General features: G+C 44.0%; 3 protein-coding genes and 1 long non-coding RNA gene across 6 annotated transcripts; 2 read left to right on the forward strand and 2 right to left on the reverse strand.

The window, feature by feature from the left end:
- Positions 1-40: 40 nt before the first annotated feature.
- LOC306919075 (golgin-45-like) lies at positions 41-5,055 on the reverse strand. 2 transcript variants are annotated; one of them, XM_079496137.1, is made up of 7 exons: positions 4,902-5,055; positions 4,492-4,552; positions 3,614-4,065; positions 2,606-2,805; positions 2,264-2,392; positions 1,911-2,130; positions 41-1,399 (listed from the first exon to the last, which is right to left on the reverse strand). In XM_079496137.1, the coding sequence occupies exons 2-7, from the start codon at positions 4,514-4,516 to the stop codon at positions 1,223-1,225; spliced, it is 1,203 nt and encodes a 400-aa protein (XP_079352263.1). In that variant the 5' UTR covers positions 4,517-4,552; positions 4,902-5,055; the 3' UTR covers positions 41-1,222. The 2 variants fall into 2 exon arrangements, with proteins under 2 accessions (XP_079352263.1, XP_079352262.1); XM_079496136.1 differs by having other exon boundaries at positions 4,898-5,055.
- Positions 5,056-5,296: 241 nt separating this feature from the next.
- ercc5 (excision repair cross-complementation group 5) lies at positions 5,297-17,963 on the forward strand. Of its 2 annotated transcripts, none has more exons than XM_079496134.1 (15): positions 5,297-5,639; positions 6,188-6,363; positions 6,956-7,071; positions 7,156-7,257; positions 7,394-7,454; positions 7,632-7,775; positions 8,176-8,419; positions 9,227-10,225; positions 10,362-10,591; positions 11,610-11,729; positions 12,396-12,609; positions 13,535-13,679; positions 13,813-14,013; positions 14,763-14,847; positions 16,471-17,963. In XM_079496134.1, exons 1-15 carry the CDS (start codon positions 5,552-5,554, stop codon positions 17,044-17,046), a joined length of 3,501 nt encoding a protein of 1,166 aa, XP_079352260.1. In that variant the 5' UTR covers positions 5,297-5,551; the 3' UTR covers positions 17,047-17,963. The 2 variants fall into 2 exon arrangements, with proteins under 2 accessions (XP_079352260.1, XP_079352261.1); XM_079496135.1 differs by having other exon boundaries at positions 8,176-8,386.
- Positions 17,964-18,273: 310 nt separating this feature from the next.
- Positions 18,274-22,131, forward strand: mettl21e (methyltransferase like 21e). Its single transcript, XM_079496565.1, has 5 exons — positions 18,274-18,441; positions 19,330-19,487; positions 19,637-19,754; positions 21,062-21,159; positions 21,705-22,131. The coding sequence occupies exons 1-5, from the start codon at positions 18,393-18,395 to the stop codon at positions 22,023-22,025; spliced, it is 744 nt and encodes a 247-aa protein (XP_079352691.1). The 5' UTR covers positions 18,274-18,392; the 3' UTR covers positions 22,026-22,131.
- LOC306919981 lies at positions 21,937-22,666 on the reverse strand. Its single transcript, XR_013789594.1, has 3 exons — positions 22,624-22,666; positions 22,554-22,586; positions 21,937-22,026 (listed from the first exon to the last, which is right to left on the reverse strand). It is a non-coding gene; the product is annotated as an uncharacterized lncRNA (long non-coding RNA).
- Positions 22,667-23,954: the final 1,288 nt, after the last annotated feature.

Raw genomic sequence — 23,954 nt, forward strand, 5'->3', positions numbered from 1 at the left:
CACATGAAGAGTTAGTTCAGGTGTTAAAACATGACAAAGATATTTTGAAAATAGAAACGTTTATTTTGGTCTGACATTTCAAACATCTTTCTTTAGATTTTCTATTTTGAAACATGGGTACCACAATAACAGCATCTTTGATAATCACCCAAAATAGTGTGCTGTGCATTATAATAATCTCAACAAATGGCAGATACAAGATTCTAAAGGTTTATCCAAATCAAAGTCAAAGTATAGCAGTGCAAAATGCAAATACAGTAATACAAGCTCCTCATCCAGTATCCTTTAAATGTATTAAAGATGTGTGTACTTTTGTATTGCTTATCTCTGCACTATTCACATCAAAGCATCCATTAAATATACAATTGTCTTCAATGCAAGAAAATGATAATTGCTTTGAAAATCAGAATATAAATCTCACACCAACAAAAATAAATAAAACACTTGAGCATAATTCATGTCAAACGATTATTTAAGAATACAATTCAATGTACAGTAAACATTTAATTGAAATTGCATCCAAGTTATACTGTTCAGATTCAGAATATTGCTGTTGTGGACCACATGTGACAATACCATGGCCTTTTTACGTGTAGTTAGCCACACTATAGTTGACCAATTGTACCACCAACAAACAATGCCCATTATGTGGTAACAATGCATGATTGTTTCATGCTGGCATTTCACCTAGGTTAAAGTATATTGTGTAGACCAAGTACAGACCATTTGAGTTATAGATGTATACAAACTAAAATAAATAATACAAATGCAATGTTAATGAAACAGTTTGCATGTCTTGTAACACTTGAACAAAAACAATAGTTTTTTAAAAACAATCCGTTTTAAAATATGAATAGGCTCCATCACAACCATTATGATGAAATGGAAGGCCACGTGTTTTAAAAAGTAATAAACAGGTGAAAGGTAGAGCAGTAGAATCCAAAAATACCATTCAAAACACAGGAAAATAATCAAATTGTTAGTAATCTCTGTCCTGCTGAACACTGAAATGTTTAACATCAGCCCCATGGTCATGGACACTGTAAATGTGTGCATGTGCGAGTGGCTGTGTCTTGGTGTTGACTGTAGTAATAATCACCTCACACAGAGAACCCATGTCCCCCAAAGAACATTTGTCAAATGTAAATTAAACATCTGTATTCAAAGCATTTGACGTGAACTTTTAACATGACTGGAGTTTATGTAGCCCCTCCTTTGACCTCTACAGCACCAAGATGTCCCCAGTGCAACGTTCACAGCAGTTGAAGGTAATGTTCTCATAGCGGGTGTATGGGTGGAACCTGCCAATACTCTTTTTCTGGTTCAGAAAGGTAGAAGAGTCACTGAGTGGGGACTCAACCTCCTCTGGACAAGGGGTGGAGTGTAAACTCTTCATTACCTGGCAAGGATTTGCAAGGGACAGAGAACAAAGAGGAAAGATAAGAGAGTGTTAATTTAACTTGGAATGTAGCCTGGGCACCATTTCATTTAGGGTATATGATCCTGTCGGGAGCGGATGATATCGTTACGTCATGTAGTATTGTTTTGTAGTCGACAGGCAGGAACAACGGGGCGGCAACTTCCTTTTCCCTCAAACCGATTTTTCTCAGCTACAGGCTACGAGAGCTTTTATTGTTATTCTTCCGGTTTGAGGGAAAAGGAAGTTCCGTTTGATTGTTCCTGACTTTACATGACGTAACGATATCATCCGCTCCCGGCCGGATCATATAGACTTTTGAAACAGAGACCAGGCTTTCCTCCGAGGTGGTGGAAAGCCTGGTGAGGCGAGGTTACTTGGAATGAACAAAATGGTTCCATCTGTACACTCTCAAATAGTTAAAGTAATATTCAGGATTTTACTGTGTAGCTGCAATATATTTTGTTTAGAATAGTGCTGACTAATACCACACCTTCTCAGCCATCTTCTCAGCTGGTGTGTTGCACAGTTCTGTGGGTGTGCTGCTGCCGCTCTTCACCGCACTGTTCAGTTTGCCCAGCAGGTGGGAGTTTATGGACTCAGCCAGCTTCTGGTTGGTTATCGCCAGCTCCCCTGTGCTAAGGGACTGTGCACTGGGGTAGTAGCTCTGCTGTCTGCCCCACTGGAGGGACACTAAAAGCTGCTCAAGTGACCTGACAAATGGAATTTAAAGCATGTGAGGATACAGGGTCAACTGTGCTTATAGCAAGATGCATCTTTTATTTAATGTTAATGTGCTTTTTGTGGCAGTCTTATTTGGATTCTGCTACTGAACAGTGCATGTACCTGTGTGTGATCATCATGTCCCTATAGAACTCTTCTCTCTCTGACAGAAGGTCGTGAATAGCACCTTGAGCTTCTCTGGTCTGTCGCTGCAGAGCTGCTCTCGCATTGGTCAACTCCTCTGCCATGACTCTGGACAGACAAGTTTAATTCAACTACCGTTATTCATTACAATTAACACATTATATAATTGGTGCTTGCTTGTATGTAGAACAATATTGAACAATAGTTGATCATTTATCATTTAAAAGTACGTGATCTACCCATTTCTATTTCTCAAATACAAACACCTATCCCTACAGTTTTAGTGTAACACTACAAACTTGCTATCTACTCAAACTGCACCTGCTGGCCAGGAACTTGCTCCTCCAAACATCACATTGGATGCTCATGCGTTCCAGTTGCTCAGCAGTGTGCGCCCAGTTCCTGCCCAAAGCTTCATTCTCCAAAATCAACTGGTTCTTCTCCCGTGACAGACGTTCAAAATGGTACTGCAGGTCATCACCCACTGAAGCCACCAGCAGCTTCTTTAGTTCACGATTCACCTAGAAAAATGGAAGAAGCAGGGTTGAAATTTTGATTGGTGAATGTCTCAGGCATGGATAAATACCACAAAGTGAATATATACACAAAATAGGTCTGGTCAATGGCATTTAATGTTTGTGTTGGGACAAAAAATGGGTTACATACACCAAAGGCTGGACATAGGAGGGGCTATCGCCCCTAAAAACATGTCTCCACGAGTCCAATGCTATTTTTAACGACATGGTGACATGGAGGCAAGCCGGTGTGTCTGGCTAATCTCAGTCCAAATACCACTGACTTTAACAGCACAATGTCTTGTGCGCTCTTCCCAGTAGGCCATGGAATTATGGCCATGGAATTGAAATATATCCCTGAATGTTTTACACATATTGTGATTTTGACGCTATGGGAGAAAATCTCACAAAACAAAACCACTCGACCACACTGCCACTAGGCTAAAATAAAACCCCACATATTTGTTTTAATGTGTACTATACACTATCTATAACTTTATAATGGAAGGCACGCACACGCACACACACACACACACACACACACACACACACACACACACACACACACACACACACACACACACACACACACACACACGTCACATTTTGTTAATTACTATTCTCAGATCCACCTTCCTACCATTCCTCCATATTTTAGCAAGACTGATGTCCCCATCTTGTTCAGTTTTGCTGGAATCACTGATCAGTGGTACTTTATTGATTGCTATATCTTTACATTCAGTGAAATTGCTTTTATAGAATCATAGTGGGAATTTTGCTGAAATAATGATTAATGGCTTTATTGGGGTCTTACCTCTGTCTGGACACGAAGCTGATTGGAAAGGCCTTCTTTATCCTGCAGGAGCCTGCGTTCAGAGTTCTGTAACTTCTCTAATGCTCCTCTCCAGTCCTCCACCAGAGGCAGGGAGTGTGAAGGGTGGTCCTGCTCAGCATGGTGCCCAGCCTCCCCTTTGCCCTCAGCAGGTACTACACGTCCATGGCGGCTAATAGCAGTAAGTGGGACTACGATCCTCACAACCTCCAACTCTGTGCAGACCTCTCGGCTCACCTTGCCCAGATGAAGCACGCCTGGAGGATGCGGCACCCTGTGAGCTGATCTCGAGCTGTGTTTGGGGCTCACCATCTTTAGCAGGGGAATTACAACCAGCTCTGGGGGAAGTGTACCCGTGACAATCTCGACCGCGACTGGTGGTTTATCCGTTTCCATTCCATCACCAGGGCCCCTGACAGGCACATGGGCAGAATCTGGAAGAGGGAAAAAACTTACAAAGCGAGTCTTCTCTGGATAATTATCTTTACTCCACAGCAGTCTACACTCTCACTCTCAAAAAATCAAGCTGGATCAAGAGGAATTTAAATTCCTGCTCACTCACCTCCTCAATGTTATTGTGAGCACAAGACATCAAACGAGAATAAAAGGTATGGGCGACATGTCTACAGAGAGAGACTGTTTTGGCTAGAGTTTTATCAGAACTGCTCATCATGCTGTGACTGGCTGAGCAGTTATGGAGAATGTAAACACAAAGTGTTTGTGTGGTGCTTCAGATCACCCGATGATAGGCCCTTTCAGGACCACACTGTATTTTGGACGGAGGTATCGCCGTCCAAAATACAGAAAAGGTAACCGAGGGTACCGATGGTACGGGTGCACAGATAGTGTATATTACATACCTCTTACAGCTACTACAGTAGTCATGATGGAAGTGGCTTAGAGTCAGCCGTTCTCTTTTCCCTAGAAAATAATACAAATGTACATTTATAACAGTTCGTCCCAACGCCAGCAGACACCTATACAAACACAGACTATGATTATGCTACAAAACATGTCATCTTGGTCAAATCTAGGGTTGAAAAACAGAGACAAACAAGTCACTATGTATGGATCAAAGGTCCTTCTATCAGGACTAGCTGGGACGCTGCTGGTGTGAATTCAACGCGTTACAGACTAGTGCTATAGTTGGCAACAAAAATGAATGAATAATGAATATTAAAATGGGTAACGTAACGTTACGTCTACCAAATCATTTGAGTTCCGATAAGCTAATACGGAGAAAGGATACGTTCAAAACAAACATACCTACAGCGAGTGTGCGTCCTATAATGTCAATGAAAACTGGTGGTTTTCGTTTAGCTATTGTTGTTAACGTTCACTGTTTTTCTTTCGTGTTGCCAATTCCGTCGCCATCTTGTCTCTAGCCCTGCTACCGGACCGGATGTTGTTGGCCAAAAGGTTAAACGCCGACGCGACAGTTCCAGTGGAACTGGGCCCGGTGGGGGAAACAGTACCGATCTGGGATCAGTTGCTGTTTTTTTCATAAACATATTGTATGAGCCAGGGAACGTTTAGTCAATAGTCATCTGATCTGAGTTCAGGTTCAGAAAGAGAGTGCGGCTCGAGCACACAGTGTAACGCACTAATATAACCGGCCTAATACATACATTCTACACGGATCGGAACCATAGAGATTGGAACCTTCAAATGGGGGGTGTAGTGTCTGCGAACTGAAACAATAGACAGTGACACCGCGAACACCACTCGGGGGGGTTCAGTCGTCTCCATTTGAACTACAAGTACTGTCTAAATTGGTCAAAGAAATGACTTAAGTCCGACTATAGACAGTACCGCATTTCTTATCGCTACACAAGTTTACGCACATGTAATAAGTGTCACTGTTTTGAGCCAACCGCCGTTAAACAACAATATGCAATAACCCATCTGCGTGCAATAACCATGGGAGTGCACGGACTGTGGAGACTCCTGGAAAGTACTGGGAAAACCGTCAACCCAGAGACACTGGAAGGAAAGATCTTGGCTATTGGTATCCTTGATTGACTGATGGTTAATTTATGTTTTTAATGTGCACCAGGATTGATTGAATACTTTATCAGGCAGAAATGTAAACAGTACGTGGTACAGTCAGACATTAAGGCTAAAACTAAACGGATAACACAAAAACGTCCTGGAGACGTTAGTTGTTTCCATTGTGATCCTTCCTTTGAGTGCAAATGTGTGAAAACAGTGCCATTGTTGGTGGTGGGAGTAGCAGTACTGTACAGGTCCTACCCCAGAGAGAGAGAGAGCGTGTGTGTGTGTGTGTGTGTGTGTGTGTTGTTCCACTTTTGCTTTGGCAATGTTGTATGTGTATGTTTTCTCATGACAATATAAAGCTGTATGCATTGAGAGCTCTTAGCCACCAGAGAGCCCCCTCCATAGCCACTGTATATTACCTATACCTGTTCTGATATTTATAGCTCTGTGTGTGGTGTCACTATTGTTTGTGGAATGAATCTACCCCCATGTATTGATTTGCTTTCACTTGAATGGTAAGTATATTGTGTCAAGTTATATCCTTAACCAAGCTTCCAGACATCAGCATTTGGCTCAATCAGGCAGTGAAGGGAGTCAGGGACCGGGAAGGAAACAGCGTTCAGAATGCCCACCTCCTCACACTCTTCCACCGCGTCTGTAAGCTGCTCTTCTTCCGCATAAAGCCAGTTTTTGTGTTTGATGGAGATGCACCTCTACTGAAGAAGCAGACTCTGGTACGTGGAGAGGATCTCTATATTTCAGTTGTTCTGTTCTCAAACCTTTTAATTTCAGGGGCCGGCAATATTTAAGACCACATTGATGTCTGACGCCGTGTCCCGGGTTTGATTCCTGAGCATGGTGGCAGATTTGATGCATTTCACTTCCAGACTCTACCATGTTTCCTGTCTCTCTCCACTGTCACTGACTGTGCTATCGAAATAAATGGCGAAAAATTCCCCAAACAAAACCCAGTTATGAATTGGATTACGGACCAACCTAACTTACTACCTAAGTGTACTACAAATAGACTTTGTTCTAGTTGTTCCATCTTTACAGTTATAGTGCTTGGTGTGATAAATGAGTGATCAATGAGTTAGCTGAGGACCCCCTGGAACCTCCTTATTAACATAGGATCCCCTGGAACCTCCTTATTAACATAGGACCCCACATTTAAAACCAGTGATCTATTTTAGTTTGTGTCTTGCTTCTTGTCTCAGAGAGATCTCTGGGTCTGACTATGTCTAAATGGTCAATTTACACCACACTAGAGGTGACTTCACAGCTTTATATGCTGCTGTGTGTGATCTTGTGGAATGTCCTTCCTAGGCCCTGAGGAGACAGAGGAAGGAAGAGCTGAAGGAAGAGTCCAAACAAACCAATGAGAAACTCCTCAAGACGTTCTTAAAGAGACAAGCCATCAAAGCTGCACTTGGAGACCGCAGGTAGGGACATGAAAATCGGCAGGAATAGACAAATGAAAAGACTGTGAAAGATAAAACTGTTGCTTTTATTTTTCTCCACCACAGTAAAGACCCTCTGCCCAGCATCTCCGATGTCAGGAGAGATGAGGTGGATGACATTTATGTTCTACCAGCCCTGCCACCTGCAGAGGAGAAGGACAGGAACAGGTGAGTTATACGTGTATGTGTGCAAGAGAGAGAGAGAGAGAGAGGCTGCTTGTTATATTTCTGGATGATGTATAGAAAAACAACATAGAAAAGGACAACCAACGTTATCTGCTCCATCCTTTCTTTATCGCTATAGCTCAGAAGAGGAGGAAGAGCGAGCGCAGGAAGAGATGACTGAAAACTACCTCATGTATCAGGTAACATTACAACCACCATGTTAAAACTGATCTTTGGGCGCTGATAGCCGAGTGGTTAATACACATAGCAACCATAACAATGGATGGGACCTACATATATGAAGTGTATATTTTAGATGTAGAACAGTGTGAATAATTGATATTTTAATCCAGATGCCCTCTTTCTTTTCTTCTCAGGAGGAACTGTATGAGCGTCCCAACTCGGTGGACATCAACTCAGAGGAGTTTACCAGCCTGCCTCCTGAAATGAAACATGAGTTACTCAAAGACATGAAGGAGTTTAGCAAAAGACGCCGAACCATGTACCACAAGCCTCCAGAGGTGAACACTCACACATCCCTACTTCAGTAAAATGTGCAGGATGCTTTTTTAAATTGTCTCTTATTACTATTAACATTTTCTATTTATTAAAACACACACACACACACACTTGTTTTTTATTTGCAGATTCTATTCACATTTACAGTGCAGGGGTTTATATGTCATATCATCATGAGGGGTATTTCACTTTAACACGTTTGTGTGCACCCCAGACAGTTTTTAAGTTGCTTGATTCAATATTTAGATATTTGATATTCACTTTATCAGACATGTCCCCCTTCCTATATAAACCCATTGCAGCTTCAAACGCCATTTGAACCATGTTGGATAGGGTTTGGGTCTCGAGCTGGAAAAGTTTAAGCCCTTGTTAATGCAGGTAATTCCCATTCTGTTCCATCAGAAATCAGGAGACTTCTCCCAGTACCAACTGGCTGGTCTGCTGCAGAGGAACCATCTGAACAAACGACTTGAGGAGGTGGAAAAAGAGATGGGACAGCAGAGTGCTGGCTGGGCTCCACAGATCCTTGGTCCGGGTGGAGAGGAGGGGGAGCACATTGTGGAGTCACGCAGGGTCCTCTCCGAGGACTCTTCCCACTATATTCTCATTAAAGGCAAAGCAAAGCAAAGTTCTTTGTTTACCCAGGGTAAGTGGATTAAGCTCGAGATGCTTGTTTACAGCCATAGCTTATAGCTTATAGAACATTTCATGGTTGGGGTTCAATGCCTTGCTCAAGGGCACTTCAGCGGTGGTCATTTTAACGTGCCGGTCCGGGGATTCGAACTGGTGACCTTCCGGTATCAAGACCGCTCCGCAAACCGTTCGGCCACCGCTGCCCTGAAGGTGAAGCCATTCTTTCAGATGCAGTGATAATCCTGATTATTTAGCTTAATCACTGATTGATTATGATGATGTGGTGTGGATGAATGATTTAAGCATTGACACGTGACCTGACCAGTCCAAATTCTTTGTACTCTGAGCTGGGTGTGACTGCACACAAGTATTTCGTAGGGACTTACCCCCAATACAACCCTTGATCCTGAGTGCCAAGCAGAGAGGCATTGCATTGTGAATGTGTACCATTTGTATAGTCTTTGGTATGACCCGGAGATTGAACCCCCGGCAACTGATGGTCAGGTCGCCGATAATAATGTGATTAAAGTTGTTGCTCACTATGCTTGTCATAGTTTTGGTCAAAGGATATCTAATGGCGCCTGTGAGCCCGATGGATGGGGAGATTAGATGTATAATATTGTAGTTATTATCACTAAAAGCGAGGAGACGAGACACATGTACACCAGCTGACTAAATCATATATTTGAATTAAATACCAAGTTTCACAATTACATCATTATAAAATGTAAAAATACTATACGGAAACACAGAAAAGAAACACTTGGGCATTGGTTTCACATTTATAGCAATATGATTATCTTTGGTTTTTATTTCTCAGGTTCTAAGAAAAGTGAGAGGGCTCCAGAGAGCCAGCCGGCAGCCCAGCCCTGGTCTGGGGGACCCCTGTCACGGGGCAGGAGAGATCGACCCGAGCCCCTGTGGCGTCCTGTCGCTGAGGAGGACGAAGAACAGGGTCCCTCTTCAGCCCCCAAGCCGTCTATATTGAATCCTCCCCTTTCTCCTGAGAGGAACCCCCCTTCACCGCGTACTCTGAAGGCCATCCAGGCTGCTATGGATGACAGTTCGGATGAGGAAATGGGTGGCAGTGAGAAGAGGAGTGGCAGTGTATCCCCTCGCACACTACTGGCCATCCAACAAGCTTTCGCAGAGGATGAGAATGGCATGAGTGAAAGAGAGGCTCTGATTGTTAGAGCGCCAAATGAGTCCCTGCCAACGAGTCGACATCCTGCACCACGACTGATCATAAGCAGTTCAGAGGAAGAGAAAGAAGATGATGACCTTCAGTGTATTAATCCTGAACACACTGAGACCAAATCGAACCAAAATGTTCACGCAAGAGATACGTTGTTGGACAGTAGTTCTGAAGATGAGTTGGAGGAGGCAATTGGACAGCGGAATAGAGCACTTAGTGTTACAGTGCGGACACATAGTGATGGACACCCTGACATAGAAGAAAGTCAGAATGAGAGAGAAGCATCGATGGAGTTAGAAGAGCAGACAAAGCGAAAGACATTGATTCATGTAGGGAGTGGAGGAGAGGAAGACGGGAAGGAACACAAAGAAAGAGGAGTATTAGAATGTGAATGGACAGGAGAGGACATGGGACATGATCAAAAGGACTGTTCAGGTCAGTCCCAGAGAGTTGCCTCAGATCAAAGGGACATGTCCACGATGTTCTCTCCTCGACTGCTGCAGGAGCCTCTGAATGCACGTTCTTTACCATCACATAACAGGAGTGAAGACAGCATTGAAGTATCGGAGAAGAGGCACGGAGCGGTACTGAAGAAGAAAGACGACGAGAGGAGCGATTCAGAAGGTGTGTCCTTCTGGATCGCTGTCATACGACATTTGTATCATTTTTGATTTGAAAAAAAATATTGTTTTTAATTTCCTTGAAAATCTGAAAATCAAATTAGAGTTAAGTGTTGTGGTTTTACCATCTGCTCTGCCAGAAAGCTTCATCGAAGTGTCCGATGGGGAGGAATTAACAGAGAAGGATGCAGGTGACTCCCACGTCCAGGATGAGGGATCTCCAGTGGATGTCCATGAGGGGGAAGAGGAGGAGGCTCTCAGTAGCACATCGGATGGTTTGGAGGCTGGGGATGAAGAGGAGAACTGTCAAGAAGAGATGAAGGAGGACAGCCCCACACCTGTCGCCAATGAATGGGAACACATTGATGCTGTAAGTATGAAATCAGATTCCAACCAATTCCAGATTTTGGGTTCTGATGACGATCCCGAGTTTGGATAGTCCTAGACCACGGATTACCAATGTTTTGACCGATATTTTGTCAAATAGTGCAACATGATCTATTCAGTTGGGAAAAAACTAAAACATTTAACTTGGAAGCAAACAAATTGATACCATTTTGAAAATCAACTCGTAAATTAACTTTATTTTATTGAACCACCTAAGCACGATTCAAGAAATAAAATAAAGAATTGCTTAAACAATGCAAACATTCTGGAAAATATTAGAAACATTCGCCTATACAACAAGCCCAAAATAGAGACGCTAGGTTGAAAGTGGTTAAAATCAGGACACGTCGTCTGCATAACTGCCGATACCGATCAAAAAGTAAAATAATGACAGATGTATCAGTCTGGCTCTGTATGAAATTCCAAGATAATGCATAAATATGGAGCCCTCATAAATAACATTGTATATGCATGACATGTCATATAGACAATAGTCTCGCGTAGCCAGACAACTATTCCACAATCTCCGAATGGAACTATAGCCCCCCATGAGCTGCCATTTCCGTTCACGAAAATATATTTTAAAATATCTTTAGGGCTTTTTTTTTAATTTCTTTTTCTGCTAAGCAACAAGCTATATATGCTTAGATGTTTTCTATTTATATTAGGATAAATGTATCTGTAAAGACGAAACGGAAGTGGCGAGGACGCTCCACTTTATCGCATACTCATGAGACCTCTTCCGTTGGCCCAGACTGTATGATGAAGCGTTTGGAAATCGCGGAGGCAACAGTCTGGTAACAACACATCAAATTAGCCCATATAATGTTACTGAGATCTTGATTTCACAAAGCACCTATAAGGGCCAGGCCCATATCGTAAAGAAAGCTACAGATGATGGTTGAAGGAGTTTTAACATGTTGGGTCTTCTGTATCGTTCATCATAATGGTTGTAATGTCTGGTGTGTGGTGAATGATGCAGTACCCGTGTCCTCCTGCAGGAGGAGCTGGAGGCAATGGAGAGCTCTCTACAGGTCCAGCAGAGCAGCCTGAAGGAACAGAGACAGCAACAGGAGAGGATGGCTGCCACCGTCACTGGACAGATGTGCCTGGAGAGCCAGGTGATGAGATGCTAACCGTATAGAGCGTTGCAGTCCCGCCCCCTACCAGGGCCCAGGAAATTATTCTCCGTTCATTTTCCTCATAGACATTTCAAAAAGTATTTATTTAAAGACCTTTTAAGCCTCGTACAAAGCCAACTCTTGTCGTGACAAATCATGACAACAAACACAATTTTTCGGGCCGAACAAATATTTAGAAAGAAGAAGAAAACGGCAGGTTAGAACACTTTGTTTGCTGTTTTTCTTCTTTGTAATTATTTGTTTGGTCCAAAATGTTGTGTTTGTTGTCATGATTTGTCACGACTCGAGTTGGCTTTGTACGACGCTTATAAGGTCTTTAAATAAATAAAAACGTTTTGAAATGTCTATGGGAAAAATGCATTGGGAATTATTTCCTGGGCCTGGTGTCGTCATGAAAGGGGGCGGGACTGCGACGCTCTATAGGCACATGCACAACATCAGTTCGTACAGGTGTGTGTGTGACACGCACACTAATTTCTCCTTTCATTGTCAATGACAAATGTCAAAAGCTGTATATAGGAGGGGCTAGCGCCCCTCAAAAATATGTATACAAACCAACAGACCAATACACAACGCGTACGATATGTTGCCAGCTGCAATGCGTAACAGGCAGCCATATGAATATGTTTTCTGCCTTCATAAAAGGAGCTGCTGAGGTTGTTTGGTGTTCCCTATGTGGTGGCTCCCATGGAGGCTGAAGCTCAGTGTGCGGCACTGGACCGCTCCGACCACACCCACGGGACCATCACAGATGACTCTGATGTCTGGCTGTTCGGAGGGAGACACGTCTACAAGAACTTCTTCAGTCAGAACAAATATGTCGAGCACTACCAGTACATTGACCTTCAAAACCAGCTGGGTCAGTGCTGTCACCAATTCACTATGTCTGTGACAACTCCTTATAAATCTGAGCTACATATCTGATCATGAATTCAAATATTATGCCAAGTTCAGAGTACTCTTGTCTAATGTTTCTCGTTGAAGTTTAACACCCGTGCAGGGTGCTAATCTGGGATGTTTATTATCCGGCACATGGCATTACAGTGACAGGCGTTGAAGTCGGTAATGACTGACATGCAGTCAGGGAGCACACCACACTACCTGGACCTCTGAATACTCAAGGCTTTAACGGTTTAGTCTTTAGTGCTCAGATTTCTCAAATAAAGCAATAAGCCACGAGAGGTCTCAGGTTACCAGGTATTTTACAATGACTGGGAGGCGTAGGCAGAGCCGACGCACAGCGGAGGGTCTTCTACCCTCGAGTGGCTTATTTCTTTTCTAAAACGGTTACAAACATATAGCAATATTAACCTAATAAAACTATTCAATTCACAAATGTAGCTACGCTTTGCGCCACCAGAGCGAGCCACATTACTTCCTTGTTTTGCTCGGCAAGTAGGCTATGTGACGGGAGAATAGCGCTTGATGTCTTTACTGGGCTGCCTGGAGCCACACATTCACAGTCATATGTACCGGGCGGTGCTTAGACGCCCGCACGGCATGGGTTTGTAAGGCAATCAAGTGCTCCCCTTCCCCAGTACAGCTACAGATATGCGGAATCAGCTGGGAATGATATAAAGTGATTGAGAAGGTGTGGATTATCGGTGAAATTTACAACAGTCACGTGACGGTAACCAGCCAATCAGAATCAAGTATTGGGACTAACCGTTTTAGAATCGTTCATTCACACAGCTGTCAGTAAATAACCCACTCAAAGAACCTGGAGGGTCCCTCACAGTCAGCTATAGTTTCTCACTGCATCCTGTCCTTCCTCTGCCCCCTAGGTCTGGACAGGAGCAAGCTCATCAACCTGGCCTACCTGCTGGGGAGCGACTACACAGAAGGAATCCCAGGAGTGGGCCATGTCACTGGTATGGAAATCCTAAACGAATTCCCTGGGCCAAGCATGGAACCACTCGCGCAATTTAGGTATGTATGTGAGTGTGCACGTGTGTGCTGTAATGGAAAAATGATTGCCAATTGGTATATTAGTGTTTTCTGTCTTTTTTGTACAGGTATGTATTTTAAAGGGATTTGCCTGTTTGCTCTTTCTGCCTTCCAGTGAATGGTGGTCAGAAGCCCAGAAGAACAAGCGTTTGGTATCTGACCCACGGGACTCCAAGGTTAAGAAAAAACTGCGGGCCTTGAAACTGCAGCCTGGCTTTCCCAACCCTGTTGTAGCACAGGCCTACCTGCATCCAGCTGTCGAACAGTCAAATGGCTCCTTTAGCTGGGGATACCCAGACCTCCACCTTATAAAAGAATATCCTTTATTTGTATGTGTGGGTGTGTTTTCTAAAACTTTTCTTGACATAGGACACATTCAGGGACAAGTATTGGACATCAAACTACACTGGTTGATTGGGGAGAGCATGTCAAATTGATTATGGTCAGATTGGTTAGAGGGTACTGTGATACCCCAAAGGTTTGTGAAATTGATTGAATACGGTATTAACAAGGCTGTAAACAGTACAGGTAGTACAGTCAAATGTTATAATGATAGCATAGGAGACTTGTTTCCATTATGGTCTATTGTACTCTATTCATAATACATGTTGGTGCTGCCCGGCAGAAACCAACTAACTCGATTTTTCAGGTTAGATTTCTTTCCATAAATCAATGCTATTGAAACACCTTTTATGACGTCTGTGTGTTGGTTAAAAAGTGCCCTTGTGCTTCTGACAACCAGCTAACTCATTTTGGAGTTAGCTGGTTTCTGCCTGACAGTAGAGATACCAGTAAGACACCTGAGGGCGAGACGCAGTGTGCATCCACCTGGGTGATGGCAAGCTGCTGGGTCGAGCGCTGATGCTTTGGCATGGGGGGTCAGATCAACATATGGAATGAATTCTGTATAGGAAATATATGGAGTGTGTCACGAGGCGTGACTGATGGACTTACTGACAGATGTGACTGACTGACTGTTTTCATAGTGAACTGCGACCTACAGTCGCAATAATACATACAATACAATACATGTTGGAATGAAGGTATTTCCTTAACCATTTTTACATTCTGTCAAAGTCGCTTTGGGTGGAGCAGTAGGAAGGCAGAGGAGACACTTCAGCCTGTACTTAAACAGCTCAATGTTCACCAGGTAGGCAGAGGAGACACTTCAGCCTGTACTTAAACAGCTCAATGTTCACCAGGTACTTGGAAGAGAAAGACATGCCAGCTCAACCTGGTGGGGGTTGTCATGACTGTTAAAGGGCCACTTCACCCCTTTTGCAACCAGATCTTATTTTAATGATGTTTGGGAGACAAGAAACACTTTCCTGTGGGTAATATGTGTTTTTAGTTATTTTAGTATTTCAAAGTGTCCATGGACTCCATGATGTCACGGACACTGGGCTCACTTACTTCCTGGCATAGATATATATATAGACGAATTCAGAAACGGGTCTCATGGTAGCAGCTTACGTATTTCCTGTAGGCGGACTCGACATAGCTGTGGGGTTTAAACCCGCACCAGGCGCACCTCTTCTACTACAGTGAACGGTAGAGTGACTGATGTTAGTCTGCCTCAAACGTTACTCTTTTACCTGCTTTTTACTAACACTAACATTACAAAGATGCCCAGAACATCGAGATGAACCTGTGTAGTTTATGGCTGCTCCAACAGTAGTGGCAACATTAAAAAAAAAAAAAAACGAAATGTCAAAATATCTACCGCGGTGGCTGAGACCAGAGCCATATAGTAATGGTTGAGACAAAGCAGTGAAAGGTCCTGAAAGATACATAACGTCAGTCTTACCCAATCTTTCTGTTTTATGAACACAAGGCTGCTGTACTTTATACCTCATACTAAGCATTTAAAGTATGGAAGGTAATACTTAAATGTAATACTTCTTAGTAAAGGAGAGCGATTTTCGCAAAACACATTTTTTGACAGGATATCTGCACCATGGTCACCATGACACCTACAGATTTTGTCCAAACATTACGCAAATCGGTACACAGTATCTCTAGAGCGTCGCAGTCCCGCCCCCTTTCAGAACCACGAGGGCACCAGGTAATAATAAGTTATTATTAATTTAATTAATAACCCATTCATTTTCCCCATAGACGTTTCAAAAAGTATTTAAAGACCTTTAAAGCCTCGGACAAAGCCAACAGCCGAGTTGACAAATCATGACATACACATTTGTTTTGGGTGGAACAGATAATTAGACAAAAAAAGGGCAGGGTACGTTCTTTAATTATTTGTTCAGCCCAAAAATATGTGTTTATTGTCATGATTTGTCAACTCGGCTGTTTGCTTTGTTTTTTTGTAAGGTCTTTAAATAAATACTTTTTGAAATGTCTATGGGGAAAATGAATGGGGAATTATTTCCTGGTGCCCTCGTCGTTCTGAAAGGGGGCGGGACTTCAACGCTCTATAGGTATTTGAGATTTTTCAACAAAATGCCTCAAAAATCATGAACACAGCATGCGATTTCTGTGAAATTCTGCACGCACATTTATTATTATAATTATTAAGGCTGATGGGAAGCGATTGTCTGACCAGATTATCCTGTAGTGTGGGGGTTCAAATATCCAATCTTAAACCTACCCCGATCTACTCGCAGGCTATGGGGGCTGCCCTGATAATTTTATCTGGATGATTCCATCAGTCACTAATGTTTCCCTTTTCACAGTGTCCTGTTTGACTGTGTAATGTTGAAAAAGGTTCTAGCTAACATTACTAACATTCTAATTTCTATCTACTGTTTGTCTGCAGACTCAATTGCGGATTGACTCGTTCTTCCGCATGGAGCAGCAGGAAAGACAGGCCATCCGCAGCCAGCGTCTTCGCCGCGCAGTCACCTGCTTGAAGCGAAAGGGGAGAGAGGGAGGAGGGACGGAGGGAGAGGAGGAAGAGGATGTAAAAGGCGATGAGGAAGAGATAATCTCCCCATCAAAAGTGAGGAAAGGGAAGTCAGTGGAGCATAAACAGAAGCTAGGAGGGGAAATGGAGCGAGATACAGGGTCTGTGATGGGAGGAGGGTTCATGGGGGGGTATGCACCAGCGGTCAATGCCGAATCTCCTCTTGGTTCTCTAAAACATGTGACCAGTGGCAGCGATGACATGGAGTCCCTCACCATAACTCACAAGCACATTCCTCAAGCCATTGAACCCAAGAGCCTCCCAAAGGTAACGAGGCAAAGCAGCAGCGGCTCCTCTGAGGATAGCGATGGGGGCGGTGACATTCCCATGGTGACTGCACGATCTGTGTTTGAGAACAAACGGCGAGGTCGTGGTGGGACACGTGCCAGGGGGAGGGGGAAGGGGAAAGGCCGGGTAAAGAAACTGTGATCTCCGGTCTGTTCATTGGGTCTTGGATCAGAATTGGAACATTGGATGATTACCGTTGATGCATTGTTAATTGGTTGATGAATTTCTATTTTTTGTACGATTGGTGTGTCCAGACCAGATCAATTGTGTTGACTTGACATGGTGAAATAATCGGACTGAGGCGGTCGGTGACTCAACATCCCTTTCATTGTTTTTGTTTTGTTTTGAGAGAGGCGCTAGCCCTTCCAATGCATGGCTTTCCGAAATTACGTCTTAGGCCAGCCAAGTCTATGGACTTTAATGTTTGTTTAGGGCAGTACATGGCAATGTAAGACATTATCTGGCTGATATAAATACATCTTGTAATACATTTATTTCGTTTTTCCCGGACATGAGAGCATTAACATGCCCCCAAAATCTTGGCGCCCCTCACTTCGTCATTTTTTTAAGGATGCACCGAAAGGGAAATGCTTGGCCGAAACCGAATATAGGAAACAGTTGGCCGAAAAGTTGCGAAAACCGAATACCGAATATGATTAAATATCTTTTTTCCTACCATTGCTGTCATGGCTGTACCTTAAAGCTACTGTACCTGATTTATGGCAAAATAAATGGTTATGGCAAAACTTAACTTAAATAATAATCACTATTATGGGTCCATAAAACATTTATTCAGCTCTTTTGAATGCATTAATTGCATTCACTATTCGGCGATATATTTTCTGCCTATTGGGGCCGAAACCGAATAGGCCGAAAATGCATTTTTAGCCATTTTCTGCGGCTGAATATTCGGTGCATCACAATTCTTTTTCTAATGCAGTGACCTCCTGTCATCACGTTTACAAGTCTCTAACCACCCACCTCACCACCACAAACTCAAACACTCCATGTCATCATGAGCAAATGTGAATAAATACTGCTCTCATTATGCCAGCTGGTATCTGTCTCAACTGTCTGATTTCTAATTCTGTATTCTCATTCTGCATGATATGCAGAATGAGCAACAGTATGCAATAGTATTGTTCCATGTCAATCTGTTGACTGTGCAGCTGCTGTTGTCTGTCAGCCTGAGCGGCGCATGCGTGCTCGTCATGCAGCATGCTCAGAGCGAGAGAGCGATACACAGAGAGATTAAAAACACTGTACGTTACATGGGGGTAAGTGGAGTATGATAAAACTACAGGTGACTGTTTGTTTTGGAGGTGTGATGGAGGGGGGGGGGGGGGGGCTTAGCTCTTGCCTCTCTCCAATTTGTCCCGTTTCCAGGGCCTTTTTCTGGGACTACAGAACCAAGACCGGCAATATGCTAAAAATATTCTGTAACTCATACTGTAGTTAATGCTCTGCTCCCTTGGACCCTGTCAGACATGGATACCCAGCTGCCGTCGGCCATGGAGGACTCGAACGGCGAAAACAGTGAGTGTTTCACTGCTTTAATTTATGGTGGTGTCTTCTGTTTTAATTTCACCCTAAATCTACTTAACTTTGCGTGGCCCCTCGTGGGTGGGTGCTCCCCATACCTTCTTGTACAGTATCTCTGCTAGTGTTAAATAGCTGATGTTGTATATGTCCTATGTAAAAGAATAAAATAAATCACACTCGTGTGAACGCTGAGGGGTGCTCTTATACATCATCACATTCCGGCCAATCACTTTTTAAGCCCTCAGCCAATCAAATCATTGCTATGGGGGGTACACACAGACACAAAGCTGGGCATAGGAGGGGCTAGCGGCTATCACCCCTCAAGAAATCACACCCGTGTGAAGTGAGGGGCACTATATATACATCTTTTATGACGTAATTATGAGACAAAACATTAAACTCTGTCCATGTCAATGGCGTTTTTAATGTTTGTAAACCCATTTTGGGTGGGAACCCCTTTTGGTGTTTTAAGCATTCTGTTCTACTTTAGCTATTTAAAAATAGCAGATCTACAAGCTCATAGCGCGCCAGCGAGTGGCGTGCTACGAGCTTGTAGGTCTGCTATTTTTGAAAAGTCGTGAAAAAGGCGGCACAAATCTTTGAATATATATATATTCTTTCAGAGCGAACGTTTTTTTTATTTCGACATCAGGCCTAAATGGGTTAAGGAAAATCAAACATTTAACCTGTATATAGGAGAAGCAATGACACAGCGTGAGAGAGGAGAGGGGTTAAGACTTAAGTAAACATAAGGTTACCTCTTAGATGAATTTAGGACAAAGTCATGCCAGCTCAGCTGTTCAGAGTTTACATTATGTTCAAGTATGTGAAGTAGCCGTAACTAATTCATTATTCTATCCATGCCTCTGGTCACCATTTCAGGTGTTGCTGTAGATGCAGACCTTGTCAAAGATATCACATCACGGCAGTACCGCCCGACTCTCATTCTCAGAGAGGCCTGGGAAGGCTACACCTTTGCTAACCTAGAGATCCGCATCAAAGAGTCTACAGACCTCTATGGATGCGTGCTCTGGCCCTCGGTAAAAAAAAGGCCTCCTATACATTATCATACAACCATAGTATTGTCATCTTTATAGTAATTCACCTTTCATTTATTATACGACATTAATTTGTTTTAAATGATGACAGGCAAAAACCAATGCAACTGAATTCTAACATCCCACAACAGGCTTCGGTGCTGTGTCATTTCCTCGATACCAACCGTGACAAGTACAACCTGACAGACAGAAATGTTATTGAACTAGGAGCTGGAACTGGGTTGGTCACCATAGTATCCAGTCTGCTAGGTATGGAAAATAGTAACAATAACAATTGTTTATTGCAAGCCGTTTGATTCTAATGCTTTCTTTGTTTTAGTGTCTCTCTCTCCTTGCCTGTCCTTAAAGGGATAGTTCAGATTTCTTTAACTTAAGCTGTATGAAATACTTTAATTAATATAGAGGTTGCAACTGTATTAATTGATTGCCCGAGTCCCGTGGTGGGAGTTCTGCTCTGGTTTTGGTGAAATATTAAGTAGTTCCGGTCATTTTGTGGGGGGCATAGGGGGCCACGCATTAAAAGTAAATGAATCCACAAAACTAATGTAATTTGTATTGTTGACCTATTTCTAAAATATTAGTGCAACTTTCGTAAATTTTTTACCCCTCTATCACACAGAACTATGTTTTTTGTGTCCATATCACTACGCCCAAAAAATAGTTCCATGTGATAGAGGGGTCAAAGTTGAACGAAAGTTGCACTAATATTTTAGAAATAGGTCAACAATACAAATTATGTTAGTTTTGTGGATTAATTTACTTACCAGAGCAGAACTCCCACCATGGGACTCTGGCAATAAATTAATACAGTTGCAACCACTATATTAATGGCAGTATTTCCATACAGCTTAAGTTAAAAAAATCAGAACTATCCCTTTAACTCTTAACTGTACTACTGCTTGTCAGGTGCCAAGGTAACCTCCACGGACATAGTATGTATGTTACATACCTTTAAGTCTTAACTGTACTACTGCTTGTCAGGGGCCAAGGTAACCTCCACGGACATACCAGAAGTATCCCTTTAACTCTTAACTGTACTACTGCTTGTCAGGTGCCAAGGTAACCTCCACGGACATAGTATGTATGTTACATACCTTTAAGTCTTAACTGTACTACTGCTTGTCAGGGGCCAAGGTAACCTCCACGGACATACCAGAAGTATCCCTTTAAGTCTTAACTGTACTACTGCTTGTCAGGGGCCAAGGTAACCTCCACGGACATACCAGAAGTATCCCTTTAAGTCTTAACTGTACTACTGCTTGTCAGGGGCCAAGGTAACCTCCACGGACATACCAGAAGTATCCCTTTAAGTCTTAACTGTACTACTGCTTGTCAGGGGCCAAGGTAACCTCCACGGACATACCAGAAGTATCCCTTTAAGTCTTAACTGTACTACTGCTTGTCAGGGGCCAAGGTAACCTCCACGGACATAGTATGTATGTTACATACCTTTAAGTCTTAACTGTACTACTGCTTGTCAGGGGCCAAGGTAACCTCCACGGACATAGTATGTATGTTACATACCTTTAAGTCTTAACTGTACTACTGCTTGTCAGGGGCCAAGGTAACCTCCACGGACATACCAGAAGTGTTGGGGAACCTCCAGTACAATGTGCTCCGGAACACTAGAGAGCGATGCAAGTACATTCCAGTGGTAGGTCTATAAATAACTGTGTGTGTGTGTGTGTGTGTGTGTGTGTGTGTGTGTGTGTGTGTGTGTGTGTGTGTGTGTGTGTGTGTGTGTGTGTGTGTGTGTGTGTGTGTGTGTGTGTGTGTGTGTGTGTGTGTGTGTGTGTGTGTGTGTGTGTGTGTGTGTGTGTGTGTGTGTGTGTGTGTGTGTGTGTGTGTGTGTGTGTGTAAACAGAACAGTAAAAGAAAACTGTGGAAAGAACAGCATGCACCACTGATCCCCTGCTGAAATGAAACCGGGGATGTTGCCATCATGTGATTAACGCTCTACTGGTGTGAATAATTCACATGGTGTGAGATAATTATATAGTACCATATAGATATATTACTGATATGGCTGCTCTGACAAAATATTACCTCATCTTCATATACTCATATAGCTTCAAGGGAGGAAATTATTTACATAATAATTGTTATAACATTGTTAGGACATGCCCGAATAAAGATGTCATTGTCAGGTTGAAAGTGGTTAAAACAAATGTGAAGCGCTACAAACAAACCTATGTTCAGGTCACAGAGCTTACCTGGGGCCAGCAAGTGGAGCAGACTTTCCCAAGTGCCACCCATTGTTTTGACTACATCCTGGCAGCCGATGTGGTCTATGGACACGCTTACCTAGACGAGCTGATGGACACCTTCGACTACCTGTGCCAGGACGACACACAGATCCTGTGGGCAATGCGCTTCCGTCTCGACAAGGAGAACAGCTTTGTGGGGCGCTTCCAAAAACGCTTCAACATGGAGGAGCTGTACGATCTTCCTAGTCTCAGCATTAAGCTCTACCGAGCCTGGAGGAAAGACAAATGGACCGCCCGCTCCACTGCTGCCTGACCTACTGCTACCAACCAGACGCTCTGGGACTGAACTACTTCTACCAACCAGACGCTCTGGGACTGACCTACTGCTACCAACCAGACGCTCTGGGACTGAACTACTGCTACCAACCAGACGCTCTGGGACTGACCTACTGCTACCAACCAGACGCTCTGGGACTGACCTACTGCTACCAACTAGACGCTCTGGGACTGACCTACTGCTACCAACTAGACGCTCTGGGACTGACCTACTGCTACCAACTAGACGCTCTGGGACTGACCTACTGCTACCAACCAGACGCTCTAGGACTGAACTACTGCTACCAACCAGACGCTCTAGGACTGAACTACTGCTACCAACCAGACGCTCTAGGACTGACCTACTGCTACCAACCAGACGCTCTAGGACTGACCTACTGCTACCAACCAGACGCTCTAGGACTGACCTACTGCTACCAACCAGACATTCTAGGACTGACCTACTGCTACCAACAGACGCTCTATGACTGACCTACTGCTACCAACCAGACGCTCTGGGACTGACCTACTGCTACCAACCAGACACTCTGGGACTGACCTACTGCTACCAACCAGACGCTCTGACTGGGACTGACCTACTGCTACCAACTAGACGCTCTGACTGGGACTGACCTACTGCTACCAACTAGACGCTCTGACTGGGACTGACCTACTGCTACCAACTAGACGCTCTGACTGGGACTGACCTACTGCTACCAATCAGACGCTCTAGGACTGAACTACTGCTACCAACCAGACGCTCTAGGACTGACCTACTGCTACCAACCAGATGCTCTGGGACTGACCTACTGCTACCAACCAGACGCTCTGACTGGGACTGACCTACTGCTACCAACCAGACGCTCTAGGACTGAACTACTGCTACCAACCAGACGTTCTAGGACTGACCTACTGCTACCAACCAGACGCTCTAGGACTGACCTACTGCTACCAACCAGACGCTCTAGGACTGACCTACTGCTACCAACCAGACGCTCTAGGACTGACCTACTGCTACCAACCAGACGCTCTGACTGGGACTGACCTACTGCTACCAACCAGACGCTCTAGGACTGAACTACTGCTACCAACCAGACGCTCTAGGACTGACCTACTGCTACCAACCAGACGCTCTAGGACTGACCTACTGCTACCAACCAGACGCTCTAGGACTGACCTACTGCTTCCAACCAGACGTTCTAGGACTGACCTACTGCTACCAACCAGACGCTCTAGGACTGACCTACTGCTACCAACCAGACGCTCTGGGACTGACCTACTGCTACCAACCAGACGTTCTAGGACTGACCTACTGCTACCAACCAGACGCTCTAGGACTGACCTACTGCTACCAACCAGACGCTCTAGGACTGACCTACTGCTACCAACTAGACGCTCTAGGACTGAACTACTGCTACCAACCAGACGTTCTAGGACTGACCTACTGCTACCAACCAGACGCTCTGGGACTGGGACTGACCTACTGCTACCAACCAGACGCTCTGACTGGGACTGACCTACTGCTACCAACCAGACGCTCTGGGACTGACCTACTGCTACCAACCAGACGCTCTAGGACTGAACTACTGCTACCAACCAGACGCTCTGGGACTGACCTACTGCTACCAACCAGACGCTCTGGGACTGACCTACTGCTACCAACTAGACGCTTTAGGACTGAACTACTGCTACCAACCAGAGGCTCTGACTGGGACTGACCTACTGCTACCAACCAGACGCTCTAGGACTGACCTACTGCTACCAACTAGACGCTCTAGGACTGACCTACTGCTACCAACCAGACGCTCTAGGACTGACCTACTGCTACCAACTAGACGCTCTAGGACTGACCTACTGCTACCAACCAGACGCTCTAGGACTGACCTACTGCTACCAACTAGACGCTTTAAGACTGAACTACTGCTAC

Source organism: Electrona antarctica, assembly GCF_951216825.1.
Source record: "Electrona antarctica genome assembly, chromosome: 3".
In the NCBI taxonomy this organism is placed as follows: domain Eukaryota; kingdom Metazoa; phylum Chordata; class Actinopteri; order Myctophiformes; family Myctophidae; genus Electrona; species Electrona antarctica.

Bases quoted from the DNA above. Each gene is read 5' to 3' on its own strand.
- ercc5 (XM_079496134.1), top strand. From the start codon at position 5,552: ATGGGAGTGCACGGACTGTGGAGACTCCTGGAAAGTACTGGGAAAACC. The intron at 5,640-6,187 runs GTATCCTTGATT...CCAAGCTTCCAG, and splicing joins AGGAAAGATCTTGGCTATTG to ACATCAGCATTTGGCTCAAT. The intron at 13,680-13,812 runs GTATGTATGTGA...TCTGCCTTCCAG, and splicing joins GAACCACTCGCGCAATTTAG to TGAATGGTGGTCAGAAGCCC.
- mettl21e (XM_079496565.1), top strand. From the start codon at position 18,393: ATGGATACCCAGCTGCCGTCGGCCATGGAGGACTCGAACGGCGAAAAC. The intron at 18,442-19,329 runs GTGAGTGTTTCA...TCACCATTTCAG, and splicing joins GGACTCGAACGGCGAAAACA to GTGTTGCTGTAGATGCAGAC. The intron at 19,488-19,636 runs GTAAAAAAAAGG...ATCCCACAACAG, and splicing joins GATGCGTGCTCTGGCCCTCG to GCTTCGGTGCTGTGTCATTT.
- LOC306919075 (XM_079496137.1), bottom strand. From the start codon at position 4,516: ATGACTACTGTAGTAGCTGTAAGAG. The intron at 2,131-2,263 runs GTACATGCACTG...TCCATTTGTCAG, and splicing joins GACATGATGATCACACACAG to GTCACTTGAGCAGCTTTTAG. The intron at 1,400-1,910 runs GTGTGGTATTAG...AATCCTTGCCAG, and splicing joins CTGAGAAGATGGCTGAGAAG to GTAATGAAGAGTTTACACTC.